Genomic DNA, 24,432 nt, shown 5'->3' with positions numbered 1-24,432 from the left:
TTATAAAGTTTTACATGCAAGCCATTTAAAGTCCTTTGACAAAGGTGCAGTCAATTAAGCTGAAATACAGATGTAACTTACTAATTACGTTGAGCGATGATGTTGCAGAGCACTGTCCAAACTTATTCCTGGCTTTTATTGTATATTTCCCACTATCTGCAATTGTGGCTTCACAAATCTCCAGTGTGTATAAGTTCTTCGAACGGCTCAGTTTGATGTTTGGAGTGACACAAATCTGGAAAAACACGTTTCCTTTTATTGGAATACTGACTGACAACTTCTTATCACAAATTGTCAAGGCAAAAAGAAAAAAAAAACATTTATGTAAACCAAAAACTACTCACAACAGTGTTGTCTTTCAACCACTCCACTTCAGGGGAAAGGTCTCCACCAATTTCACATGTAAACATAACATTTTGTCCCTCGTTCACGTTTTGAGACCTTGGTTGCACCAGGAAGTAGGGAGCATCGGAGCTCTTGAGTGTGACATCGATGTTGAACTGACACCGAATCAGGCCTTGCTCTGTTTGAGCTTGACAGGTGATAATCCCTTGCTCTCGCTGACTGACACACTTGATGGTCAGAGTCTGGTCATTTCCAGATACTCCATATTTGTACTGCTCTGAGTTGTCCAGCTCCTGCCCGTTCAGAATCCATCTGATGTCAGAAGCCCCATGAATGTTGGCCCTGAGAGTCACAGACTGACCTTCTTTGATGGATTTCTGGATTTCAGAGGACTTCACATCCTTCATGCAAGACAATATTTCCTCATCCACCATTTTCTTTCTTAGGATTTCCTCAGAGATTGGAACAGGGCTCTTTAATTCTGAAATGAAAAACATTCAGGAGTTTATTTATAACATTTGAACATTTGTAACTATAATTCCTTTCACCACAGTGTCTTTTCTTACCTTTCACTGTGACTGTGCAGGTTGTTGATACTGCTCCAGAGGAGTTTATGGCTGTGCACTTGTAGACACCACTATCGGATACCTCTGATTCATAGATCTCTAGATGAGCTGAACATTGGTCCTCAAATAATTCATACTTTCCACCTTGAGACAGTGCCTGAAAACCAATAAGACAAAATATTTAAGGTTGTCAAATCCTATGAAATGTTTTGAATAGTTTGAGGATTTATATGTTTTACCTTTCCATCCTTTGACCAAGACACAGTAGGTTTGGGCTCTCCTGTCACCTTCACAGACAGTTTGACAATAGAGTCACAGGATGCAGTGACATCATTGAGTCCTGCTGAAAAAAAGGGCTTCTTTGCAATAGTTGGTGACATCACCCTCTTGGGTGACTTCATTGGTGGGATCACTTGCTCCCTTTCAGATGGAGTTGGGGACTTCGGAGTAGGAGACTTTGGTGTTGGGGACTTTGGTGTTGGGGACTTTGGTGTTGGAGACTTTGGTGTTGGGGACTTTGGGGAAACTGGAGATTTTACTCTTTGGGGAGATTTGACTGGCTCAGGTGACTTGACTCTCTGAGGGGATTTGACTGGTTCAGGGGACTTGGGTAATGGTGATTTAGCCTCGGGAGAAGTAATTCTGGGAGTAGCAACTACTTTCTCCTTTGACTCAGACTTTTTTATTTTTAAAGTGAAATGGGCTTCCTGCTTTCCACTAGCATTTTCTACTAGCAAGGTGTAACTCCCTTCATCCGACACCTCAACTGCAGAAATCTCAAAGGTAGAATTGTACTGAGTGGATACAATGTGGTGACGGGCAGAAGGAGCAACGATGGTTCCTTCACGAAGCCAGGACATAGAAGGTGCTGGTTCACCAGCCACATCACACTCAAATCGGGCATTGTCTCCTTCCTCCACAGTTAAGGACTGTGGTTTAGTCAGGATTGTGGCAGGGACTCCTGGTTTCTCCCTTGGCTCCTCAACAACAGTAGTTGTCTCTTTTACAATTTCAGTGACCGTTTCCTCTACAGTTGTTTTGGATGAAGAAACATGATACACCTCTGTTCGCGTCATCTCTGGCAGATGAGCTGATGGTGGTTCCTCATCTTTGCGGAGTGATGAAAAAGCAGCATACTCTTCCCCTGCTACATCTAATGTAGCATAATCAGAAGTTTCTCCTTTAGCATTCTTGCAGACTACACGGTATGTACCTGAATCTTCTGTCACACAGTTGTTGATCTGGAGAGTTAAAACTCCACTGATGTTGGTCATGTAGTATTTGCTGCTCTGATGAATCTCCTTGCCATTGTGGAACCATTTGATCTCAGGTTCAGGTTTGGCTTGGATATTCAGGGTAAATTTTGTGTTGGAACCGTAGGGTACACGATGAGATCGCATCCTGATGGTAATACGTGGGGCGTGGTCCAGGCTGAAGGGAGCCTGTGTTACAACCTCAACTTTCTTCTCTACAGATCTTCTCTCTGATCTGAGTGCCTCTTTTCTCTCCTCATACCTGGACAAAAAGTCCACTTTTGGAAGTGTGACATCTGTCTTTAGAGCCTTTTCTGCTTCATATGATTTTTCTACCTGTGGTTCAGGTAATGGAATCTTTTTTATAGGCTTAGGAATATATTCTGTTGCAAAAGTTGTTAGATGCTCAGATTCAGTGCTCTCAGAGTAGGTTGAAACTGTAACGGCTTCCTTTTTAGAGGTACGTGTCTTCTCCTCAAATTCCATGTGCTTGAGTTGACTCTTGTAAGAAGAGATTCTCTGAGTGGTTGCATGTGGACGTAGCAGCTCCAAATCTTCTCTTTCTTCATACACCCGTTGTTTCTGTCTTGGAGGCTTGTATGTTGTCTTGTCATGACGTTGGCGGAGATCCACAAAACTTGGGCCAGCCTCGTATTTAGAAGGAATTCTGTATGAATCATATCTTTTAATCTCTTCTCCTTCTTCCTCATCACTGTAGACTCTCCGTGGAGATGTTGGGCGCAAAGCAGACAGCTCAAAGCGAACTGGACTTAGACTAGGTGGAGAAGCAGAGTAACCAAGCTCCAACTCTTCCTCCAGACGGAGTCTTTCTTCTTCTGTTCTCTTCATAGAGAGATATTCACCTACAGGGAGCAGCAGCTCCTCATCTGAGAGGTCTCCCAGAGAACGTCTCCTGAGCCTGCGGTAGGCCTCCATTTCAGGAGAAGGAGTGCGATACCTTGCGGGTCTCACAGTCTCCAAGTCGTCCTGAGTCATTGAAGAGATGCGCCACTTAGGCTTATACTGTTCCTTGATCCTGATGGGCACCTCATAAAACTGTTCCCACCGTGACAGACGGATACGTTTCATTCTCTTTTGCCTGATTTTTTCCATTGGCTCAGGGAATTCATATTGATCCCGCAGCTTTTTGTACCATTTCATGTCAGACAGTGGCTGGAAGTGTTTAATTTCTACATCTTCCTCGAGAACAGCTGGATTAATGACACGAGGTGCAGGAACAACATATGGCATACGAAGCCTTTTCTCATCTGCTCTCTTCTTTCTCTCCTCTTGTTCTTTCTTGATCTCAGCCTCAGTTTTCTCACCTTTCTTAGTTGTGACAGCAGGTTTAAACATAGTGGCTGCCTCTCTGACAGCTTCTACTGCTGCGGGTGGGAGAGGTGTAACAACAGTGCCTGACAAAATCTGAGCCAGTCTAACCTTTTTGTCCAATTCCTCTTGTCCAGCTATCTTTTGCTTCTCCTTTTCACTGGGCTCATACTCCTTTTTCACATGAGTTACTCTCTCCACTTTAAGAGTTGCTTGGCAACTGGCAGATCCAGCAGAGTTGGTTGCTGTAACCCTGTATACACCAGAGTCCTCAGGGAGAGTGTCTCTTACATGAAGGATGTAGTAGTCCAAGCCTTCATGAACAACTTCTATGGATGGTCCAAAGGCTAAAGGTGTGCCATCTTTCTCCCACTTCAGTGTTGGGTGGCCAGAAACTCTAATCTCAAAACGAACATTCTGACCCTCCCTGCACTCAATGTTTGCAAGCAGCCGTTTGAACATGGGCCTCAAAGTGAGGTCTGCTGGTTTAGGACGAGGAACAACAGTGAGGCGGGCCTTGCAGCTGTCGTCTCCATACCTGTTACGGGCTACAACACTGTACTCAGCATCATCCTCCTTTTCCAAATTGTGGATTATAAGCTGGTACAAGCCTTTGTCAGTAGTGAAGGTGTATTTCCTGTCATCATGTCCAGGGATAAGCTTTTGTCCAGATTTATGCCAGATAACACGAGGCTCAGGATGAACAGTGATGGTTACTCCAAAGCGCACATCCTCACCAAGATAGGCTGTGCGGTTGACCAGAGGAAGAGTAAATTCTGGTGGCTTCTGCAGCATTCTAGCAGTGTCAACTCTTCGCTTTGTTCTTCTAACCACACGAGTAGTGAAGAAGTCACGGTAGGATCTAACCCCACTGACAAAAAGCTCTGCATAAGCACTATCTTCACCATACTCATTCACAACCTTGCATCTGTACGTGCCATCATCTGCTCTAGTGATCTTGTTGATGTTAATGACAGCCAGACCATCTTCATATTCAATTTCATACTTGTCTCCAGCTTCAAGTTGCCTGACACCACAGTACCATGTAACTTCAGTGGTGCTGTCATAATTTTCAATGTTGCAGATGAACTTCACATTGTCTCCTTCATTGACCACTGCATGGCTAACTTGGCCTGCAAGAGGACCATGTTCAAATGGAGCAATCTTTACTTTAGAGACAAAGACACCACGCTGGGACCTGATTGAACCACCGCTGGCCACCCGGGCAGCAGAAACTACAGTGCTCCATTCTTTCTTGACCATTGCCTGATAGTATCTCTTGTGTCTACCTACTGGGATTGCCCTGGCACTTATCTCTTCTGCAGGTTTTGTTAGCCATGGATGCAGCAGAGCCTCAGCTGCAGTCATGCGGTGCTTGCGTTCTTTTGTCATTAAACGATCTGTAAAGTCTAAGGCTTCTACACTGACTTGCTTAAATGACTCATCATCATAGCCATAGGCTGCATTTGAAATGTTATCAATCATTTGTTGGTTGGTTTCGGCTGTGAATGGATTAAGACCACTGAGAAGCACGTAGGTAAGGACACCCACAGACCACATGTCAGTAACTGTACTAACCATGTCACACTGGTGGATCTCAGGGGCAGCATACTCTGCAGTAGTGTACTGAATCTTGATTTGTTCTCCAGGTGTCAGGTGTCTGGATTGCCCCAGCTCAATAATCTTCACAGTTGAGCTGCTTCTAGTTGTGTATACAATGTTTTCAGGTCTGATATCAAAGTGCCCATATCTCTGAGAATGCAGATATTCCAGGGCTGAACAAATCTGCCTGATATAGTTAACAATCTCCCGTTCATTGAGCTCAAACTCTGCTGTATTAAGGCGCTCAAAGATGTCATGGCCAGAAATAAAGTCATAGATCAGGACCAATTCCTCTGGGCTTTCAAAGGACTCATGAAGAAGCAGGAAGTTAGCGTGTTTGGCCAAATTGAGTGTTGCAATTTCCTTTTTAATTATTGCCTGATCAGCACCTCTCACTTTGACAAATTTGGCCATGTAGGTCTGCTCAGAGCTAATATCAACACAGCGGTGAACAATGCCAAATTGGCCTCTGCCCAGTTCTTCTGCAATGGAATATTTGTTGTGCAGATTCTTGGTGTCGGAGTGTTGAGCTTTGCCCTTGGGGACTCGTTCAGTATCACCAACCTCCCTGTCATAAAGCAAAACTCTGGATTTGTCTTCTTTAGTCATGACAGGTCCACTGCTTTCAGATGGAGCACTCTGTCCAAATTTGTTTTCAGCAATAACTCTGAACTGATAGCTTGTACCTCCAAACAAATTAATTACAGTGTAGTGGGTGTCACGGGACTGTGCAACACGTTCCCACCTCTCAGCAGTGGTCGGACATTTTTCAATGATGTAGCTTACAACCTTGCTGCCACCATCATTGGCTGGAGCCACCCAGTTCAGTGTGACTGAGTCTCTGGATACATCACTGGCTTTGATGCCACGAGGTGGATCAGGCACATCAGCAACATCCAATTCAACGGTTTGTTGATCAATACCAAATCTGTTCTTGGCACAGACAATGTAGAAACCTGCATCCTTCTTTTCCACTCCATTGGCAAAAACCAGGGAAGTGAACGATCTGGTGACGATCACCTGGTAGTGACCATTACTGTCAATAAGATCTTGTCCCTTCTGCCATGTAATAACAGGATCTGGTTTACCACTGAAGGGAATCTTGATATTGACCACCTCCCCACGTAAAGCTGGGATGGCTTCCTTGTCTTTCAGGTTCTTTGGCAAATGGATCTTGGCAGGGACTAAAAAGAAGAAAAATAATTACATTTTATAGTGAGTTAGATATATTAACAGCACTTTAACATTAAATATGTAATTGACTTTAATGATGAAATTAAGTGTTTTAAGCTTACTTTCAACATCTAGAGAGACTGTAGCACATATTGAGCCCCCTTGGTTGGTGGCTCTGATCTGATAAACAGTGGAGTCTTCCTCATCAGCCTCAGTGATGACCAACTGGTGGTATCCTCCTTTAAACTCCTGGATCTTGATCTTCTTTCCATCTGAGTGGATCTCCTTTCCTCGTCTAAACCATTTAATCACAGGCTTAGGCTGCCCTGTAATCTTGCACACAAGGGTAGCATTGCTCTTGTATTTGACACTCATGTTCCTCAGCTCCTCCTTGAAGGCAGGAGCGCGGACGTCTATGGCAGTTGCAGGTATGATGGCAGGGGTCTCCTCACTGTAATCACTTTCTCCTCCAAGGTTTTCACACTTGACACGGAAGATGTATTCAATGCCCTCAGTCAGGCGTTTGACGGAGAACACAGTTTGCTTGATCTCATCTGTGGTAACTGGAGTCCATTCGGTCCATTCCTTCTTATCTTTTTTATGTTTCTTTTCAAGGCAATAGCTCTTGATCTTAGATCCCCCATCACTTAGTGGGGGTTTCCAGGAAACCACACAGGAATCCTTAGTGATACCAGAAACAACTGGTGACAAAGGTGGTGATGGTCTCTCTGTGGACATATATTAAGGAAACACTTGTCAACTCTTTTGCAATAAAGTTTAGGTTGTAAAACAATTTCTTTGTTCCTTGTAAAATAAAAAAATGTGACACTGTCTTACCCAGTTGGCTCTTGATCAGGATGGGGGAGATGAGCTCCAGTGGCTCACTGTTGCCATATCTATTCTGGGCATAAACACGGAAAAAGTATCCAGCACTGTCAATGAGGTTGGGCACACGGCAAGATGTGCTGTTAATGGAGGAAGACACAAGTTCCCACTCCGTGCCCTCTTTGTCTTCTCTTTTTTCTACAATATAGTTGGTGATCATACAGCCTCCATCATCCTTGGGAGGTTTCCAGCTGATAATGACAGAGTTCTTAAGGAGGGCATCCAGGACAATGGGTCCCTGAGGTATATCAGGTTTGTCTGTGGACAAAGGTACAGGATGTTATTGTACAGAAATCTAATAGTATTCTTATTATCACTAAAGGTGTTTGTACAGTACTAAAAACAATTTAATTCACATACCATAAATTTCAACATTGAATGCAGTGTCAGCCCTGCCAAAGTGGTTATGCAGTCTGATCCTATATTTTCCTCCATTCACTCTGCGCTGAGCATTCTTTACTATTAGGTGTGTGTAGTGCTCAGTGGTCTCAATGCTAATATCCTCTGTGTTTTCCAGTGTCTTAGCTCCATGCAGCCACATGATCTTTGGCTGAGGACGACCAATATAAACGGCATGGATGCGTAGAGTTGTTCCCAGTCCAGCATAATATGTTTCCTTAAGAGGGTAATCGGGGTGGAAGGATGGAGCAGCCTCCAACACTAGAATGCCAGTGGTCTCAACTTCTCCTGCTTCATTCACTGCCTTGCAGGTATATTCTCCTTCATCTTCCTGCTGGTCTGTCATGATAGACAGGGAGTGGTTGCGGCCATCAGAGCTCATCTCATACTTGCGGGACTCAACAATTTCCTTGCCAGCGTGATACCACTTAATTTCTGGAACAGGTCGGCCAACAATCTGGCATTTCATGACGGCAGGCTGGCCAAGCTTGGCGGTGGTTTCATCCATTTCTTTCCTAAGGCTTGGTTTACTTTCAGCTGTTGGTAAAAACAACTTAATGAAACAATGAAACATATTGTGTTTAATAATGTTATAAACTGTTTTTAGTTGCACTCACCTATTAGTTTCGTCTTGATGCATGTGGCAGTCCTACGGGGTCTACTCATTCCTGTTTCATTCTCAGCAAAGACTCTGAACTCATATTCGGTGGCCTCAGCCAAGCCCACCATGGTGAATTCCTTTTCCTTAACCCTCTGTTTATTGCTCTTCTTCCAGGTGCTCTCCACAGACTTTCTGTACTCAACCCAGTAGCCCAGGACTTCCTTTCCACCATCACACTCAGGAGGTTGCCAGGAAATAGTAATGAAGTTGTTACTCACATTCACTGTGTCAATCTCTCCTGGTTGGCTGGGCTTGTCTGTGAAAAAACATTAAGTCAAATTTGTTCTTTATTTTATCTATATTCTTTTGAATTCTCAAACAGGAAAACTAAAGGAGAAACTATGCTAATGTCTACCAGTACTAATTATTATATCTATAAAATAAGATAAAATAAAAACATTGTTTAAAACATTATTAGTTCTAAACATTATTTAGACTTAACACTAGGCATTAGGGATTAATTAAGTAATTAATTGATCTCTTTTTTATTATTGTAATTGCTAAATGGTAATGACTACATAAATCCTGAGTGGAACTTTATCAGCACACAATACTCACCAAATGGATCTTTGCATGTGACAGGATCAGATGCTGGACCAGCCTCACTTTCACCTATGTTGTTAACAGCAATAATGCGGAATTGGTAGTCTGTATCAGGGGTAAGTCCATGTATAGTGAACATAGTAGAGATGATCTTGGTCTCGTGGCGGATCCATGTCTCAGTGGAAACCTCCTTGTACTCAACAAAATAACCGTTGATGGCAGATCCTCCATCATCCTTTGGTCTGGACCAGGCAAGTGCCACTGAGCTTTTGGTAACATCCATTATCTCAGGTGGTGCAGTTGAAGGCTCAGGAGGACCTAATTTTAAAAGCAGATAAGGTTTTGTAAATAAAATACATAATTTAAAGCTTTTCAAAGACAGTTGGTTTGCAGAAAACAAAACTTACAGAGAGGAGTCTTTGGTACCAGCGGCTGTTCAGATTTTAGAGATGCACTGATGCCAAATGAGTTTTCAGCAGTAACTTTGAAGTGGTATTCTGTTCCTTCTTTTAAGCCCTTAACAACAAGCTGGGTCTCAGTTACTCTAGAGTCCACGGTGTACCAGGCATTTCTGGCTGCTTCACGCCTTTCTACAATGTAGCCAAGAATCTCTGAGCCGCCATCATCCTTGGGTGGCTTCCAGGAGACCTTTACAGAGTTGGCTTGGATTTCCTCAAAGACCATCGGTCCCTCTGGAGCACTTGGGCGCCCGATGACTCTGACCTTAATCTGGGCTTTCTTCTTTCCAACCTTATTTTCCAGCAGGAGCTCATACAGACCAGAGTCACTCCTTTCTGCTCCCTTTATCACTAATTCACTGGAGTCCTCGGTGGAGGCAATCATAGCCTTCGCAGCGATAGCTCCAGTATCCTTTGACCATTTACAAGTTGGAAGGGGTTTGCCTTTAATGGGTACAGAGAGTCTAACCACTCCTCCATGACGGACAACGTACACATCTTTGTATTTCAACTCCAGTTCATAATCAGGAGATTCTGAAAAACAATAATTTTTGAAAACTTAGTTTTGATCTGAGCACTCGTTTTATGTCATAAACCTGATTGCACAGTTGTAGATGTGGTTTCCTACCAAGCATTTCTGTTACTTTGACCGTTCCTGGTACTTCTGCAGGTTCTCCAGAACCACCAGCATTACAAGCCATTACACGGAATTTGAACTCCTCTCCTTGTGGCATGTTGGTCAGCGTGTACTCGCATATGAGAGAAGGAGTGGTGTTGCACTTGATCCAGGCCACAGAGCCCACCTTCTGCATCTCAATCAAATAACCATCTACTCTAGCATCTCCCTCATCATCAGGTGGACTCCAAGCAAGTGACACAGATGACTTCGTAGTATCTGTGATTCTTGGGTTTTGAGGACAGCCGGGTGGATCTGCACAGGAAAAAAAACATATGCAAGATGTTGTGACTATTAAGTTGTGCTTAACATTACTTCTCGTTTTGGCAACACTTTAAATGATGGGATTTTTTAATATTTATTTTAACCAATTATATATTTAAGTCTTGTTAGTTTTTGCTTACCAATGGGATCTGTTGCTACTGCTGGCTTGGATGGCAAACTTGGTTTGCTGAGGCCTCTTGCGTTAATGGCTGTAATTCTATGTTCATATTCCAGGCCTTCAATCAACCCAGTTGACCTGTACCTGGTCATAGTGACAGGATTCTTGTTTGCACGCACCCATCGGTCAGCCCTTACTTCTTTGCGCTCAATGATGTATCCAGAAACCTCAAGACCTCCGTCTTCATCTGGTGGCTCCCAAGCAACAGTCATTCCATCACGAGACACATCAAAGGTAATTGGACGACCAGGAGGTCCAGGCACATCTGTGGAGGAAGCTTGTGTTACCATTTTGCTGCTGTCATATAATACTGGTCTGCATTTTACAGCAAGCGTATAATGTATAGCTAATGTTAAGAGTCTTACTTTTCAAGCTCCTACAAGTGACAATCTCAGACTGGAGGAACTCTCCGGTGCCATAGCGATTCACAGCAGCTGCACGGAAGACATATTCATCTCCCTCAATGAGGTTCTCAAACCTGAACAACGGTCTGCTCACAGAGTCAGAAACAGTCACCCAGCCAGGCCTGTGAGCATCACGCTGTTCTACTAAATAACCACTAATGGGAGCTCCACCATCTCTGACTGGGGGATCCCAGCTGCAGGTGACAGTAGTGGCATCAATCTCATCAAATCGTATAGGCCCTTGAGGTTCATCTGGTTTAGCTGAAAAAGTGAAGAAAGAGAAATGATGGTCAGTTTACACATGTCCTGTAGGTTATGATATTTTCATGACACACAAAGTTCAAGTGGACTACGATCGTTAACTAAATAGTAAATGTCAGTTATGTGTTTGGTGTTGACTTGGCTATTAATACAGTAATGAATAAATAAATAAATAAATGATAGTTGGAAAAATGTCTTACAGAGAATGATGACCTTGATGACCTCAGTGATGACTCCAACAGCATTCTTGACTTCAAGTGTGTAGTCACCGCTGTCATTAATGGTTGTGTCAGACACAGTTAACTTGGAGAACTTGCCAGTGCTCTTGACCTTCACCCGATCTGTTATCTTTATCTTGTTGTCCGCAAAATACCAGGATGAAACAGGAGGAGGTCTGCCAATGATTGGGAGGTCCAGCTCCAATGTCTTACCAGCCAAAACATTAACAACCTTCTGGGGAATGCTGGACAAGTCTACTGCAGGCATCACTAAAAGAAAAAAAAACAAACAAATTGTTTGCCTCAGTGGGAAGTATTAACAGCCAGGATGTTGCACTGAATCTTAATTATGCAATGATTTAAATGAAAATAAGGGCAGTAGAGCTTTGTTCTTTTGTTACCTCTCTGTTCCTGGACAGTGACAGCAGCAACAAGTTCTTTTGGCTCACTGGCTCCTCTGCTGTTGACAGCTTTAATTCTGAACAAATATTGTTCTTTCTCATTCAGTTTCTCTATGGTGTGCTCAAAGTCTGTGAGCTTCAGTGTTGCCACCTTCATCCACTTGTCAGTACCAAACTTGCAAGCTTCAATGACGTAACCTGTCAACCTACTGCCACCATCATGCTCTGGCTTTTCCCAAGACAGAGTGACTGTGCTCTTAGTGACATCTGACACCTCAAACTTATGTGGTGGAAGAGGAACTTCACAAACCAGGATGACGTCTGGAGTCTCGCAGGGCTCTCCAATTCCATAAATGTTTTCAGGGAGGACACGGAAGTAATATAGCATTCCCTCCATCAGATTATCAATCTTATAGGAAGTTTTATTGCACTTGGAAGTTACTGTCTTGTAGGCTCTCATTGAGGCCTCTCGTCTTTCAATTATGTAGTTATTGACAGGAGCACCACCATCCACAGCTGGGGCTTCCCAGGAAATGGTGGCAGAGTCCTTAGTGAGCTCTTTCATCTTGATTGGCCCAGTTGGTCCAGGTGTGTCTAAGAATATAAAGTGTCTCTAGTCAAAATACAAACTTTCAAAAATCGGGTTAACTTCATAAAAACAATATCAAATATATAATGGAAATCAAAGAATTAAATAATATTATTTATAGATAGTAATATTAACATACCGTAAACCTTGACAAGAATACTGACTTCCTGCTTCCCAGCAGTGTTCTCAGCCAATAGCGTGTACTTGCCAGCATCATAGCGATGAACCTTGTCAATTATGAGAGTGGTGGATTTGTTTGTGACCTCAATGAAGCCTCTATTATGGAGGTCAACACCAGGTTTGCTCCATGTTATGGTAGGGGCAGGACGACCTGTGACACTGACAAATAGGCGGAGGGAGCCACCAGCACGCAAGCAGATTGTCTTTTTGAGGTCATCGTGGAGTTCAAAATCAGGAGGTTCTGTAAGAGATAGATGACGTGTTGCAAAATTCAGGTCTAAGGAACTTTTTTAGTGTACACAAAATTTTCTGTTGTGGGACAAATGCAAACAAATCAATGACATCAGCTGATATTTAGACTTATTTTCTGAGGCCTGTTCAAACACTTACCAATTCTTTCCACTGGCTCAGTCTCAGCACATGGTTCACTAAAGTCTCCTGTTCCATTGACATTGATACCAGCCACTCTGAAACAATACTTCTTGCCTGCAGAAAGTCCAGTCACCACATACTCTGCAGCACGCAGGGTCTTCTCATGGGCCTTCTTCCATTCCTCTGCTCCAGCTTCCTGCATCTCCAGAATGTAGCCAATGACATCAGCACCTCCATCTTCCACAGGTCGAGACCAAGCAAGGCTAATGCTGTCAGCATGGGTGTCGATGATTCGAGGAATAGAAGGAGGTGCGGGAGTGCCTACGAAAAGGTAGGTAAGTTTATATGAGCTCTTCTAAATTATTTACTAATAACATGGTTTTACTCTTTACTACTGTCTTAAAAAATATCATGACACTTACAGATTAAAGTTACAGATTAAAGTTAATATGAAGGTAAATTCTGACATCTTAAGTAACATGTTATTCAAGGCAATGATGAAACTTACTCGTTGGCACTCTGCAGACGACATACAGAGAAACCTCACTGGGTTCACTCTCGCCGGCCTTGTTTATGGCTGTTACTCTGAACTGATAGATGTTGCCTTCAGTCAAACCGGCCACCTTTAGAGTGGTATCCAGGTGAGCACCATCCTTGTTCACCTTTACCCAGCGGGCACTCTTTCTCTCATGTCTTTCAACCAGGTAATGAGTTATTGGGCTACCACCATCATTTTCTGGCTTTAGCCACTCTATAGTGGCAAAATCCTTTCCTGAAACTAGGATCTCTGGGGCTCCAGGAGGAGTGGGCACAGCTAAGGAACAGATAACAAAAAGAGACTTTAGTGGTAGTGAGGTGATTTGTTTCATGCCTTTCTCTTTGGTAAGATTAGTCTTTTTGATTGTAGTTTAAATACCTTGAGACAATAGAATAGACAACAAAATCCTGGGTAAATTAAACTGGTATTTTGATATTTTTAATCCACACGTTTAGGGATTTGTTTTCAATAGTTTCACTTGTACTTACTGAATGTGTTTTTGGCCACCATCGGCTGTGACTGGAGATAAACGCCAGAACCATACTTGTTGACTCCACGAACTCTGAACAAGTACTCTGTGTTCTTGAACAAACCAGTGATGTTGCATGTCAGCTCCTTGCACTCAGCATTCATAATCACCCAGTTCAGTCTGTTGGTATCACGCCTCTCTACAATGTAGTGTGTAATGTCATCTCCGCCATCCTCAAGAGGAGGCTTCCAGCTTAGAGTGCATGACTCTTCTGTTATCTTGCTGATTTCAATGTTGCCTTCACACACTCCAGGTGTGTCTAGCCAAAAACAGACATATTTAGAGTAAGTCACTTTGCAAAAATGTGCCAAGAGTTATCAAATTACAAATAATTCAGATGGTAAACAAATAAACAAAATACTTACCAAGCACTTTGACATTGACCTCTGCAGTCTTGGTTCCACTCACGTTTCTGGCTGTTAGGATGTATTTTCCAGTATCATCTCTGTCACAAAATTTAATAATGGCCATAGCTCTGGTAGGGCTGTACTGCAGGTGATATTTTTCACACATCTCCAGTTCCCTGTTGCCCTTGGACCAGAAAGCCTTTGGATCAGGTCTACCTCCCACTGCAGCATCCAGAACCAGGTCTGAACCAGCTCTAACCATTACAGTTTCAGAGAGAAGTTTGCTGTCCAAATTGGCCTTTGGTGGTTCTGTTAAGTGGACATAAATTTGACAATTATCAACCGTCACTTCAGTTTTACTGTTCTCATATTCAGATGTATCTTGGTCATGGTCTGGCTGTTAGTATGTTCAAACAGACATCGCACAAAATAAAATCAATGTAGTTGTATCTAACTATCATGTCTGAAGTTGTGCTTAATAGAGTATTGGAGATTTCCATGGAATAAACTCTTACCAAAATCAGTCTTGCACTGCACAGACCCTGTGGATTCAGATGGTGTGCTGAAGACTTGGTTGGCATTCTTTGCGATCACCCTAAATTCATAGGCCTCTCCCTCTCCCAGGGCAGTAACAGTGAAGAAATGATCTGTTACATTGGTGTAGTTACACTTGAGCCAGCGGCCCTCGCCTGTCAAAGTGTAGGGCTTTCGTTCGATGATGTAGCCAACAATTGGACTACCGCCATCATTCAATGGAGCTGACCATTTCAAGGAGACAGTGGTTCTTGTAACCTTGGTAACTTCAGGTTTACTTGGTGGATCTAAATGCCAGTCAAAAGATTGTTGTCAGATAGGATAGAACAACACATTTCTTAGCAGAAAAACATCATACTATATGTAACATTATACTTCTGACAAAACGTACCAACTGGATTTTGAGCAACTGCTCCCTTAGAGGCCTCACTGGCTTTGCTGAGTCCTGCACTGTTCATGGCATAAACCCTGAACTGGTATTCCAGGCCTTCAACTAGGCCTTCCACCTTGTAGTAGCATTCAAAGCATGGGATCTTATTTTCCCTAACCCACAATATATTGTTCCTCTCCTTCTTTTCAATCCAGTAGCCTGTCACCTTGCTTCCACCATCATGGTAGGGTTCCTCCCATCTTAGAGTCATTGTGTTTGCTGTGACATTAAAGACTGAAGGTTTTGTTGGGGGTCCTGGAGGTGCTGTATTTAAACAAAGAGTTTGGTTATTACAGTGTAGTAATGATTGTAAGATTTGAGATATGTATTCATGTAGTATAAAACCACATAATTTCAAAGAAAGAAAAAACTTGAGGGTAACACTTACAGAAGGGATGTTCTGCAACGATCGTCTCGGACTCGGTGGGCTTGCTGACCCCAAATCGGTTCTCAGCTGAGACTCTGAATGTGTATTGCATATATTTGGTCAGATGACCAACATGAAGAGATGTGCGTTTTACACTGGAGTTGATCAACTGCCAAGCCGTGGAGCCAGATTCACGCTTCTCCACAATGTAGTTGGTGATGTCAGTGCCACCATCATCCTCAGGCGGTTGCCAATTAACAATGCAGGACTCAGAGGAGATGGAGGAAATTTCAATTGGTCCAGATGGAGGGCTTGGTCTGCCTGTAACGTTAACTTCAACCGTAAATGTCTTGGTTCCTGTTACATTTTCCAGCGTAAGATAGTATTTTCCTCCGTCTCCTCTCATGGCTTCTTTGACTGAGATACTAGCTCTGTCTTTAGTTACTTTGATGGTGACTCTGTCTGAGTTCTTTAGTCTCATTTCTTCCAACTTCCATGAGACCTTAGGAGCAGGCCTACCACTGATAGGAACATCAATGGTGAATGTGCTGCCAGACCTGCATGTGATAAGCTGGTTGGGTATCTCACTAAGGTCAGCAGCAGGCTCAATATGAGGCTCCTTTACCAGCACAGGCGCCAGAGTTTTCTTTGGTAAACTATAACCAGCTTCATTTTTAGCCTTCACACGGAAGTCATACTCATCACCCTTATTGAGCTTTTCAACAGCAAAGGTAAGATTCTTGGTGTTTCCAACCACTACCCATTTGTCTCCACCCTTTGGTCTAGCCTCAATAAGATAACCCTGAATGCGGCTGCCACCATCATGTTCTGGCTTCAACCAGCCTAGTAACACAGAATTATCTGTGGTATCGATGATATCCAGTCTCTTTGGAGGTGATGGCTCTGCTGTGGCAATGACTGGTTCAGTTAGCTCAAAGGCCTCACCCACACCATGGTGGTTTTCAGCTGAGACTCTGAAGAAATAAGGAACTCCCTCCAGCAGATCCTGGATCTTGAGAATACCCTGTGTGCATTTGCCACCAGATTCCTGCCATGTCCGTCGACTAGCCTCACGCCTCTCAACAATATAGTGATGAATACGAGCTCCACCGTCATTGACAGGTGGCTTCCAGACAAGTGTGACTGATCCTCTGGAGACTTCCTTGAAAGCTACGGCCTCTGGCGGTCCAGGTGTATCCATTACTTTTACCACAAAGGTAACAGCCTTACTACCACTGGAATTCTCCAGGTTAACTGTGTATTTGCCTGTGTCATATCTAGAGCAGTTTTCGATGCTTAAAGAGCTGTAACCATCAATAGTTGTGATCTCTGACATTCCACTTAGCTCTCCTTCCTCCTTCACCCATGTAGCAGAAGGAATGGGCTTTCCTCGGAAGTGAATGCCCAAACATATAGAACTTCCAGCCTTGACTATGTGTGTCTGCTTAAATGTGGCATCAATGTCCACCTGTGGTGGTGTTAACCTATCAACAGCCTGAGCAGGTTCTGGAATCTCCTTGTCTTCACCTCTGCCTATATGATTAACTGCTGCAACACGGAATTTGTACTCAGCTCCTGTCTGTAGACCTTTCACCACATAATTAGTTTCTGACACAAGTTCCTCATTTACTCTCTTCCATTCAGTGCCCTCTCCCTTCACCATTTCAATGATGTAGCCAATGATCTCCATGCCTCCATCATCAACTGGTTTGGTCCATTCCAAACTAATGGAAGTGTTTGTGGAGTCTGACACACAAACCACAGATGGAGCACATGGAATGTCTTTAGGTTCAGCAGCCTTGATTGGCAAAGAGATGTTGCTAGGAGGTCCAACACCAGCGTCGTTGACAGCCATGACTCGGAACTCGTATTCCATATCTTCTGATAGGTTAAGCACCTTGTGAGCACATTCAATGATAGGTTTTTTGGTGATCACCTTGTAGAACCGAACGGTTTTCTTTTCTCTTTTCTCTAGAATATAGTGCTGAATAGGGTTGCCTCCATCAGATGTTGGAGAAGTCCAGGACAGTGTTATGCTCTCTCCTGTCACCTCAGTGGCATCAGGAGTTCCTGGGGCATCAGGAGTTGCTGGGAGAAAATATTTTGGAGATCAATAATCAAATAAACATGAACAATTTAAGTAGAATCTATAAAATGTAGAAAATATTTTGTATATTTTCAAGGCTTTAGGAATTTTCCACTTACTGTATTGCAATTGTGCAATGACAGGACTGGATTCCAGGGGCCTACCAACACCAAACTTGTTAACTGCAGACACCCTGAACTGGTACTCATTGGACTTGATGAGCTTGGTGGCATTAAAAGCACACTCCTTACATTCATCAGACACTAAGGCCCAGGAAATTTTGGCAGTTTCCCGTTTTTCAATGATGTAATGTGTAATCTCAGAGCAGCCATCATTTTCTGGTGGATTCCAAGACAGAGTGCACTTGCCCTCTGAGATATTTGTGAAGGTGATTGGTCCTACTGGTTCCCCTGGAGTGTCTATATAACAGAGTCACATTGAGATAATTAAAATAAAACAGACTAGAAGGATAAATAAAAAGCACACTGGCAAAAAGCATTTAATTACCAGACTAATTAATATAGGTATTACCTTGTACTTGAATTAGAATAGTCTCCTTTTTGGTTCCAGATCCATTGGTAGCTTCTACAGTGTATAGGCCACGGTGTGTGCGGTCAGCATCTCGGACAAACAGAGTGCTGGATCCAGGAACAGTAATAATGTCCATCATCTTTTTGGTAATCTCCACATCATCTTTGAACCAGACAACTTTCGGAACTGGGCGTCCAGTGACGGTCACTTTCACCCTGATGTTATCTCCTGCCTTTACTGTCAAACCCTCAAAGTACTCGGGGCCAAACTCAATATTTGGAGGAGCTGATTGAAGAAAATTTATGTTAGTTTTTAATGTGCAGCAGTAAAAAATAGTAAGTTGTTTTTTGAATATTACATTAATCTAAAAACTGGTGTGCATACATTATACCTATTAGTTTTAGTGTAATATATTTACAATTTTTGCAACTCACCATTTTCACTTCGTACAGCAATAAAACCAGAAGAGTTGGATGGGGGACTGACAATGCCTATTGCATTTCTAGCAATGACTCTGAACTCGTAGCGCTCATTTGTTGTTAACCCGGTGACAGTGTACTGACAGTCATGTACTTCAGTCAGATTGGCCTTGAACCAGCGACCATGTCCTTGACGTTTCTCAATGCTGTAGCTTGTTATCTTGCTACCGCCATCACGTTTAGGGGCATCCCATTTTAGTGTTACTGAGTCACTGGTTACATCGATGTAATCAGGTTGGCCAGGTGGGTCTAAAAGACATTGCATTTATATTAGATTTAATAAGCTATCATGCTAAACACATAATTCCAACAAAATAATTTTGAATTATCTTCACAAAGACTTACCAACAGGACTCACAGCCATTGTTGGCTTGCTTTCATCACTCATTCGGCTAAAGCCAGCATCATTTTGAGCATAGACTCTAAAAGAGTACTCAAGACCTTCTATGAGTTCCAAAATCCTGTAATCCATTTCTTTTATAAGGACAGTGTTCACTTTTTGCCACATGATGCTATTCTTTTCTTTTTTCTCCACATGGTATCCCTGGATGGGGGTTCCACCATCATAGATTGGTTTTTCCCACTGGATTGTCATGCCATCATTAGTAACATTGTAAACAACTGGTTTTCCTGGCGGTCCTGGAGGTCTGAATTGGTGCTTGGCAATAACCATTTGTGAGATTAGAGGCTCACTCACACCATATCGGTTTTCAGCACACACTCTGAACTGGTATTGGACACCCTTGATCAAATTGGGGACTCTAAACTGAGTACCCTCAACATGGGAGGAAGCCATCTTCCAGTTAGACTGTGAGGTGTCACGTTTCTCCACTATGTAACAAGTAATGTCTCCACCACCATTATCATTAGGCTCATCCCAGGAGATCATGATATTGTCAGCTCTGACTTCATCCAGGCGAATGGGACCAACTGGCTTTGATGGTGGACCAAGAGTAATGACAAAGATGTGGAAGGATTTCCTGTTGATCTTGTTGTCAAGACTCAGGGTGTATTTACCTTCATTCTCCTTCTTTACATTCTTAATCATTAGAGTGGCTTTATTTTCAGTTGTCTTAAATCGAACTTGGTCACTTTCCTTCAGAGGCAGGCTGTCCTTTAACCACTGCACAGCAGGTCTGGGCTTGCCTCTGTATGGCAACTCAATATGAACATTATGACCCAAACGCACACTGAGGCTACCACCTGGGTATTCTCTGAGGTCTGCCTCAGGAGTGATGATGTAGTCAATGACCTTAATAGGGCCATGCTCAACAAAATCACCCTGTCCCTTCTCATTTCTGGCTGCAACTCTGAAGAACACCTCAGAGTGCTCCTTGAGGTTCTTGACCTCAAATTCACATTGTCTGCTGACTCCTCCCATTGACCACTCATCATCCTTAAGCTTTTTCTCAATGACATAGTCAGAGATGATGCTGCCTCCATCGTAATCAGGCTTTAGCCACTGTAGTGTCACAGAGGTCTTAGATGAATCTTTCATAGAAATTTCTTTGACTGGTCCTGGAGTTTCTGTAGCTTTGACAGGCTCCTGTGTTTCACATGGATCACCAATACCATTCTCATTTTCTGCTAAGACACGGAAGAAGAAAGTTGTCTTTTCTGAGAGATCTTCAATAGTGTATGTAGTATTTGTGCATTTGTTTGTCACTGCAGAGTATGATCTCTTAGAGGAGTCCCTCTTCTCAACAATGTAGTTTGTGATCTCAGCACCACCATCAAGGAGTGGAGGGTCCCAGCAGAGGGTGACTTTTCCACGGGTAACATCCTTCATAACCAAGTTTCTGCACTGAGCTGGGGTATCCTGTACCTTCACAGACAGAGATAGTGTTTTTGGTTGTCCGACGCCATTCTCTATCTTGACTGTGTATTTTCCAGTGTCAAGTCTGGTCACTTCACGCATAATGAGCACAGTTGTTGTGTCTGAGTGATGGAACTCATATTTGGGATTGCGATCTATGCATTCTTCTCCTTTGCTCCAGGAAGCAGTGGGAGCAGGTCTGCCCTTCAATGGAACAGACAACTCCACATCTTTACCAGCCTTGACAATATAGTGAGTTCTCATGGCAACATCTGAGTCAATCTGTGCTTCCTCTGTGAAGGGCATACAAATTTACAGTGTTACACAGATTGACAAAAAACAAACAAAGCATATAAGCAATTTTAAATAATCTTTTTACATTACCCAGGATATCTTTGGCCTGCACAGGCTCAGTCATCTCTAAAGGTTCTCCGCGGCCAGCACAGTTCACAGCAGAGACTCTGAAGAAGTAGTTTGTATCTGGTTTTAGATCGTGAACTGTGTACTCTGTAGTCTTAACCTCACCCTTAGAAGTAACCATGGCCCAGTCTTTATCTCCTTCAACAAGCTTCTCCACCATATAACTAGTAACCTCGCTACCTCCATCCCATTCAGGCTTAGACCAACCCAGGGTGATGGATGTCTTTGTTGAGTCCACAACCTTTAGCTTGCAAGGCTCATCTGGTGGATCTGTGAAATTAAAATCATTAGTTGGGGGAGTAGCTTAAGTGTGATGATTTGTTTTTAAAGTTATTTTTCACATACCAACTGGGTCAGCAGCCTTATAATAGTCTGATACATCAGAGAATGGTCCCTCCCCAGCTTTGTTAATGGCACAGACACGATACTGATACTCATTTCCTTCTGTCAGGTGGTACACCATCTGTTTGATGTCAGTGATCGGATCTTTATACACTCTGATCCAGCGCAAGCTCTTCTTATCCCGTCTCTCTAGATAGTAGCCAGTCACAGGGCTACCACCATCCACTCCAGGTTTGTCCCATTCTACTAGCATCGTGGTCTTGGTGGTTGTGTTTACTTCCGGAGTATGAGGTTGGCCAGGAGTTACTATAGAAAAAGACAAAATTAAATATTAAGGCAAATGAAATGAAAATGACAGCCAATAATGAAATAAATGTGAGAATAAACAGATGAAAAAATAGGATATTTAGTAATGACTGATGAGGAAAGGATTAACTTTATTGTAATTGAACAAAAAAACTTACCAAAGGCATTCTTAGCAATGACCGGTTCAGACTCAAGAGGCTCTCCAACTCCAAATTTGTTAACTCCCATCACTCTGAAAACATACTCATTTCCACGCACCAACTTTCCGACTGTGATGTGTGTATTCTCATGTCTATCTGAAACAGTTGACCAGACCACTCTGCTGGTTTCACGCTTCTCAACAATATAGTGGGTAACTTTGGAACCTCCCTGGTCAGATTCTGGAACTGGTTCCCAGCTGAAGATTATCCGGTCTGCTGTTATGGAGTTGAAATTGATAAGGCCAGGGGGGGGTCCAGGTTTGTCTAAAAACAGAGTCAAAAGACACATGATCATCAACTGTATATCCCTGTATCAACCTCTGACAAACTGGATGATTCATAAAATAAGGAGATCTCAGCAGAAATTTAAGTGCTCAACATACCAAGGATTTCAATCCTGATTGTAGCAGAAGCTGATCCCAAAACATTTTTTATCTTAATCTCATATGAGCCTGTGTGAAAGCGAGTTGCATCCTTAATCAGAACAGCGGAAGAGTCTGTTGTGCTTTCAACAGACACTGTAGAAGAGGATACCAGCTCCTTTCCATCCTTGAGCCACACAATAGTTGGCAGAGGCTTGGCAATAATTCCTACTCTAAGTTTTACTGAAGCCCCAGCTTTATACTGGACCACATCCAGATACTCAGGAGGAAGATCAATAGCTGGGGCACCTGTAAGAAAAAAATAATTGTAAATATCAACCACAGTTATCAACAAAACATAAATATGCAAAAATGAATCCATAGCCTACCACATGCATCAACACAGGTGACGGGGCCAGCAATAAGAGAAGGGTTGCTGACAGATCCAACAGCATTCTTAGCATAAACTCTGAACTCATAAGATTCATCTTGAGTGAGTCCATATGCAGTGAAGCCCAATTCAATGATGTTTGTAAAGTTGGCCTTCACCCATCTGCCATTAGGAGCTTCCCTTCTCTCCACACTGTAGCCAGTTATCTTGCTGCCTCCATCAAATGCTGGTTTCTGCCAAGTCAGGCTGACAGAGTTCTTTGTGACTTCTGTGACACGAACATTTGCTGGGGGATCTACAACATCAATGTGGAAAACATCCAAGTCAAATGAAAAAAGGGATACATTAAAAGTAGCTTTGAATACTATGTTTATTAGAAATCTACCAACATTACATATAAAATTATGCATACATTGAACATGTCTAATAAGGGTAAAATTGAACTATGAAATTAAAGACTTACCACAGGCATCAATCGCAAGCACCTCTTCAGATGTCTTGCTCATCTTTCCGATACCAGCAGCATTTTCAGCTGCTACCTTGAATTCATAGATGAGGCCTGGACAGATATTTGTAACTCGCCACTGGTTTCCTGGTATTGCTGTTTTATTAACCTTCTGCCAGATGATGCTGCTTCTCTCTTTCATTTGAAGGTGATACCCAACTACAGGGCTTCCGCCATCACTGACTGGCTCATTCCAGCACACTGTCAAACTCTCTCTGGAAACAAAGCTAACCCATGGGGTGGACGGAGGACCCGGGATTACTGAAAGACACCAACATTTTGTTAAAGCAGTTAAGAAAAATAATGAGTCATAAAACCAGATAAAAAATCTTTATCAAACTGACTCAATGACTTACTGTAAGGTAGTTGGATCATGATTGGTTTACTGTCAATGTGGCTGCTTAGACCATAGCGATTCTCAGCCTTGATTCTGAACTGATACTCCTCCCCCTTGGTTAGCTTAGTCACCTTGATAGCACTCCTGGCGATGTTAGTTGACACCTCTACCCAAGCAGGAGTACTTGTTTCACGTTTCATAACAACATAGTTGGTAACAGGACTTCCACCATCATATTCTGGAGGATCCCACTTTAGACATACTGTGGTCTCTCCAACCTCTCCAATCTGAACTGGACCAACTGGAGGTCCAGGTTTATCCAGCACAATGAAAATAAGAGAAATCTTGGTTGTTCCCCCTGCATTTGAGGCAGTGACTTCATATTTTCCAGCATCACTTGAAATGCTTTCATTTAAAGTTATAAGTAGGCTATCAGGAGTCACTTCTGTCAGAAGTCTCTTGGACCCTTTGATGACAACATTGTTTTTGGATATTGTCACCTTTGGCATGGGTTTGCCAGTAAGAGGAATCTCAAATGTCAGGTCAGATCCTGCTTTTACATATACTGTATTCTTGGGGTAGTTCTTTAAGTCAAACTCTGGAGCCTCTGTTAGAAAAAGAACAGTACAAGACTATGAAGAATGATAAAATATACCTCAAAATTAACACACACTTAACTGATTAAACACCAAACTTTTAACATGTCTAAAATAGTGAAATATACTAAAACAAAAACAAATTATGTTTTTTGGAAATTTTAAAGTAAATAAAGAAAATTTACCCTGTATCTCCTTGACAATAACTGGAACAATCATTTCCTTAGGTTCACTGAGTCCAGCATGGTTTTCAGCACGAACTCTGAAGAAGTACTCAGCCCCTTCTCTCAGGCTCTTGATGGTATGAGTCAAGGTCCTCACAGTTGCACATTTCACCCACTTGGTCTGACCCTTCTCCACAGCATCAATGAGGTAACCAGTGACCCTGCTTCCACCGTCATATTCTGGTCTTGTCCAGGCAAGTGTAACACTGTCTTTAGTGACATTTGCAACTCCAAGTTTCAGTGGTGGACTTGGTACTTCTGCAAAAAACAAGACATTTGTGTTTATATTAGGATCTATATCAAAAAATTGTACAACTATCATTGATTATTCAGTC

At 42.7% G+C, this 24,432-nt stretch overlaps 1 protein-coding gene across 1 annotated transcript in view; it reads right to left on the bottom strand.

Moving 5' to 3' along the window:
* Positions 1-24,432, bottom strand: part of LOC106928839 (titin-like) — a 155,360-nt gene that overhangs the window by 2,380 nt on the left and 128,548 nt on the right. The window contains exons 195-229 of the mRNA XM_088002850.1: positions 24,059-24,355; positions 23,297-23,884; positions 22,899-23,201; positions 22,434-22,730; positions 22,066-22,353; positions 21,641-21,946; positions 21,180-21,482; positions 20,799-21,104; positions 18,944-20,707; positions 18,554-18,847; positions 18,120-18,404; positions 17,708-18,007; positions 15,524-17,590; positions 15,097-15,399; positions 14,687-14,992; positions 14,190-14,480; positions 13,784-14,083; positions 13,266-13,571; positions 12,776-13,078; positions 12,345-12,626; positions 11,617-12,210; positions 11,198-11,485; positions 10,698-10,997; positions 10,295-10,597; positions 9,843-10,145; positions 9,164-9,748; positions 8,772-9,074; positions 8,170-8,469; positions 7,514-8,089; positions 7,106-7,411; positions 6,391-6,996; positions 1,151-6,279; positions 912-1,068; positions 345-826; positions 82-235 (exon numbers count right to left, since the gene is read on the bottom strand). Of these exons, the coding sequence (XP_087858976.1) occupies positions 82-235; positions 345-826; positions 912-1,068; positions 1,151-6,279; positions 6,391-6,996; positions 7,106-7,411; positions 7,514-8,089; positions 8,170-8,469; positions 8,772-9,074; positions 9,164-9,748; positions 9,843-10,145; positions 10,295-10,597; positions 10,698-10,997; positions 11,198-11,485; positions 11,617-12,210; positions 12,345-12,626; positions 12,776-13,078; positions 13,266-13,571; positions 13,784-14,083; positions 14,190-14,480; positions 14,687-14,992; positions 15,097-15,399; positions 15,524-17,590; positions 17,708-18,007; positions 18,120-18,404; positions 18,554-18,847; positions 18,944-20,707; positions 20,799-21,104; positions 21,180-21,482; positions 21,641-21,946; positions 22,066-22,353; positions 22,434-22,730; positions 22,899-23,201; positions 23,297-23,884; positions 24,059-24,355 (19,875 nt within the window). The remainder of the gene's footprint in view (positions 1-81; positions 236-344; positions 827-911; positions 1,069-1,150; positions 6,280-6,390; positions 6,997-7,105; positions 7,412-7,513; positions 8,090-8,169; positions 8,470-8,771; positions 9,075-9,163; positions 9,749-9,842; positions 10,146-10,294; positions 10,598-10,697; positions 10,998-11,197; positions 11,486-11,616; positions 12,211-12,344; positions 12,627-12,775; positions 13,079-13,265; positions 13,572-13,783; positions 14,084-14,189; positions 14,481-14,686; positions 14,993-15,096; positions 15,400-15,523; positions 17,591-17,707; positions 18,008-18,119; positions 18,405-18,553; positions 18,848-18,943; positions 20,708-20,798; positions 21,105-21,179; positions 21,483-21,640; positions 21,947-22,065; positions 22,354-22,433; positions 22,731-22,898; positions 23,202-23,296; positions 23,885-24,058; positions 24,356-24,432) is intronic.

Source organism: Poecilia mexicana, unplaced genomic scaffold, assembly GCF_051168715.1.
Source record: "Poecilia mexicana isolate PSO_F unplaced genomic scaffold, ASM5116871v1 scaffold_2, whole genome shotgun sequence".
Taxonomy (NCBI): domain Eukaryota; kingdom Metazoa; phylum Chordata; class Actinopteri; order Cyprinodontiformes; family Poeciliidae; genus Poecilia; species Poecilia mexicana.
Note: the sequence above shows the minus strand (reverse complement) of the source record. Positions and strands in the feature narration are given on the sequence as shown.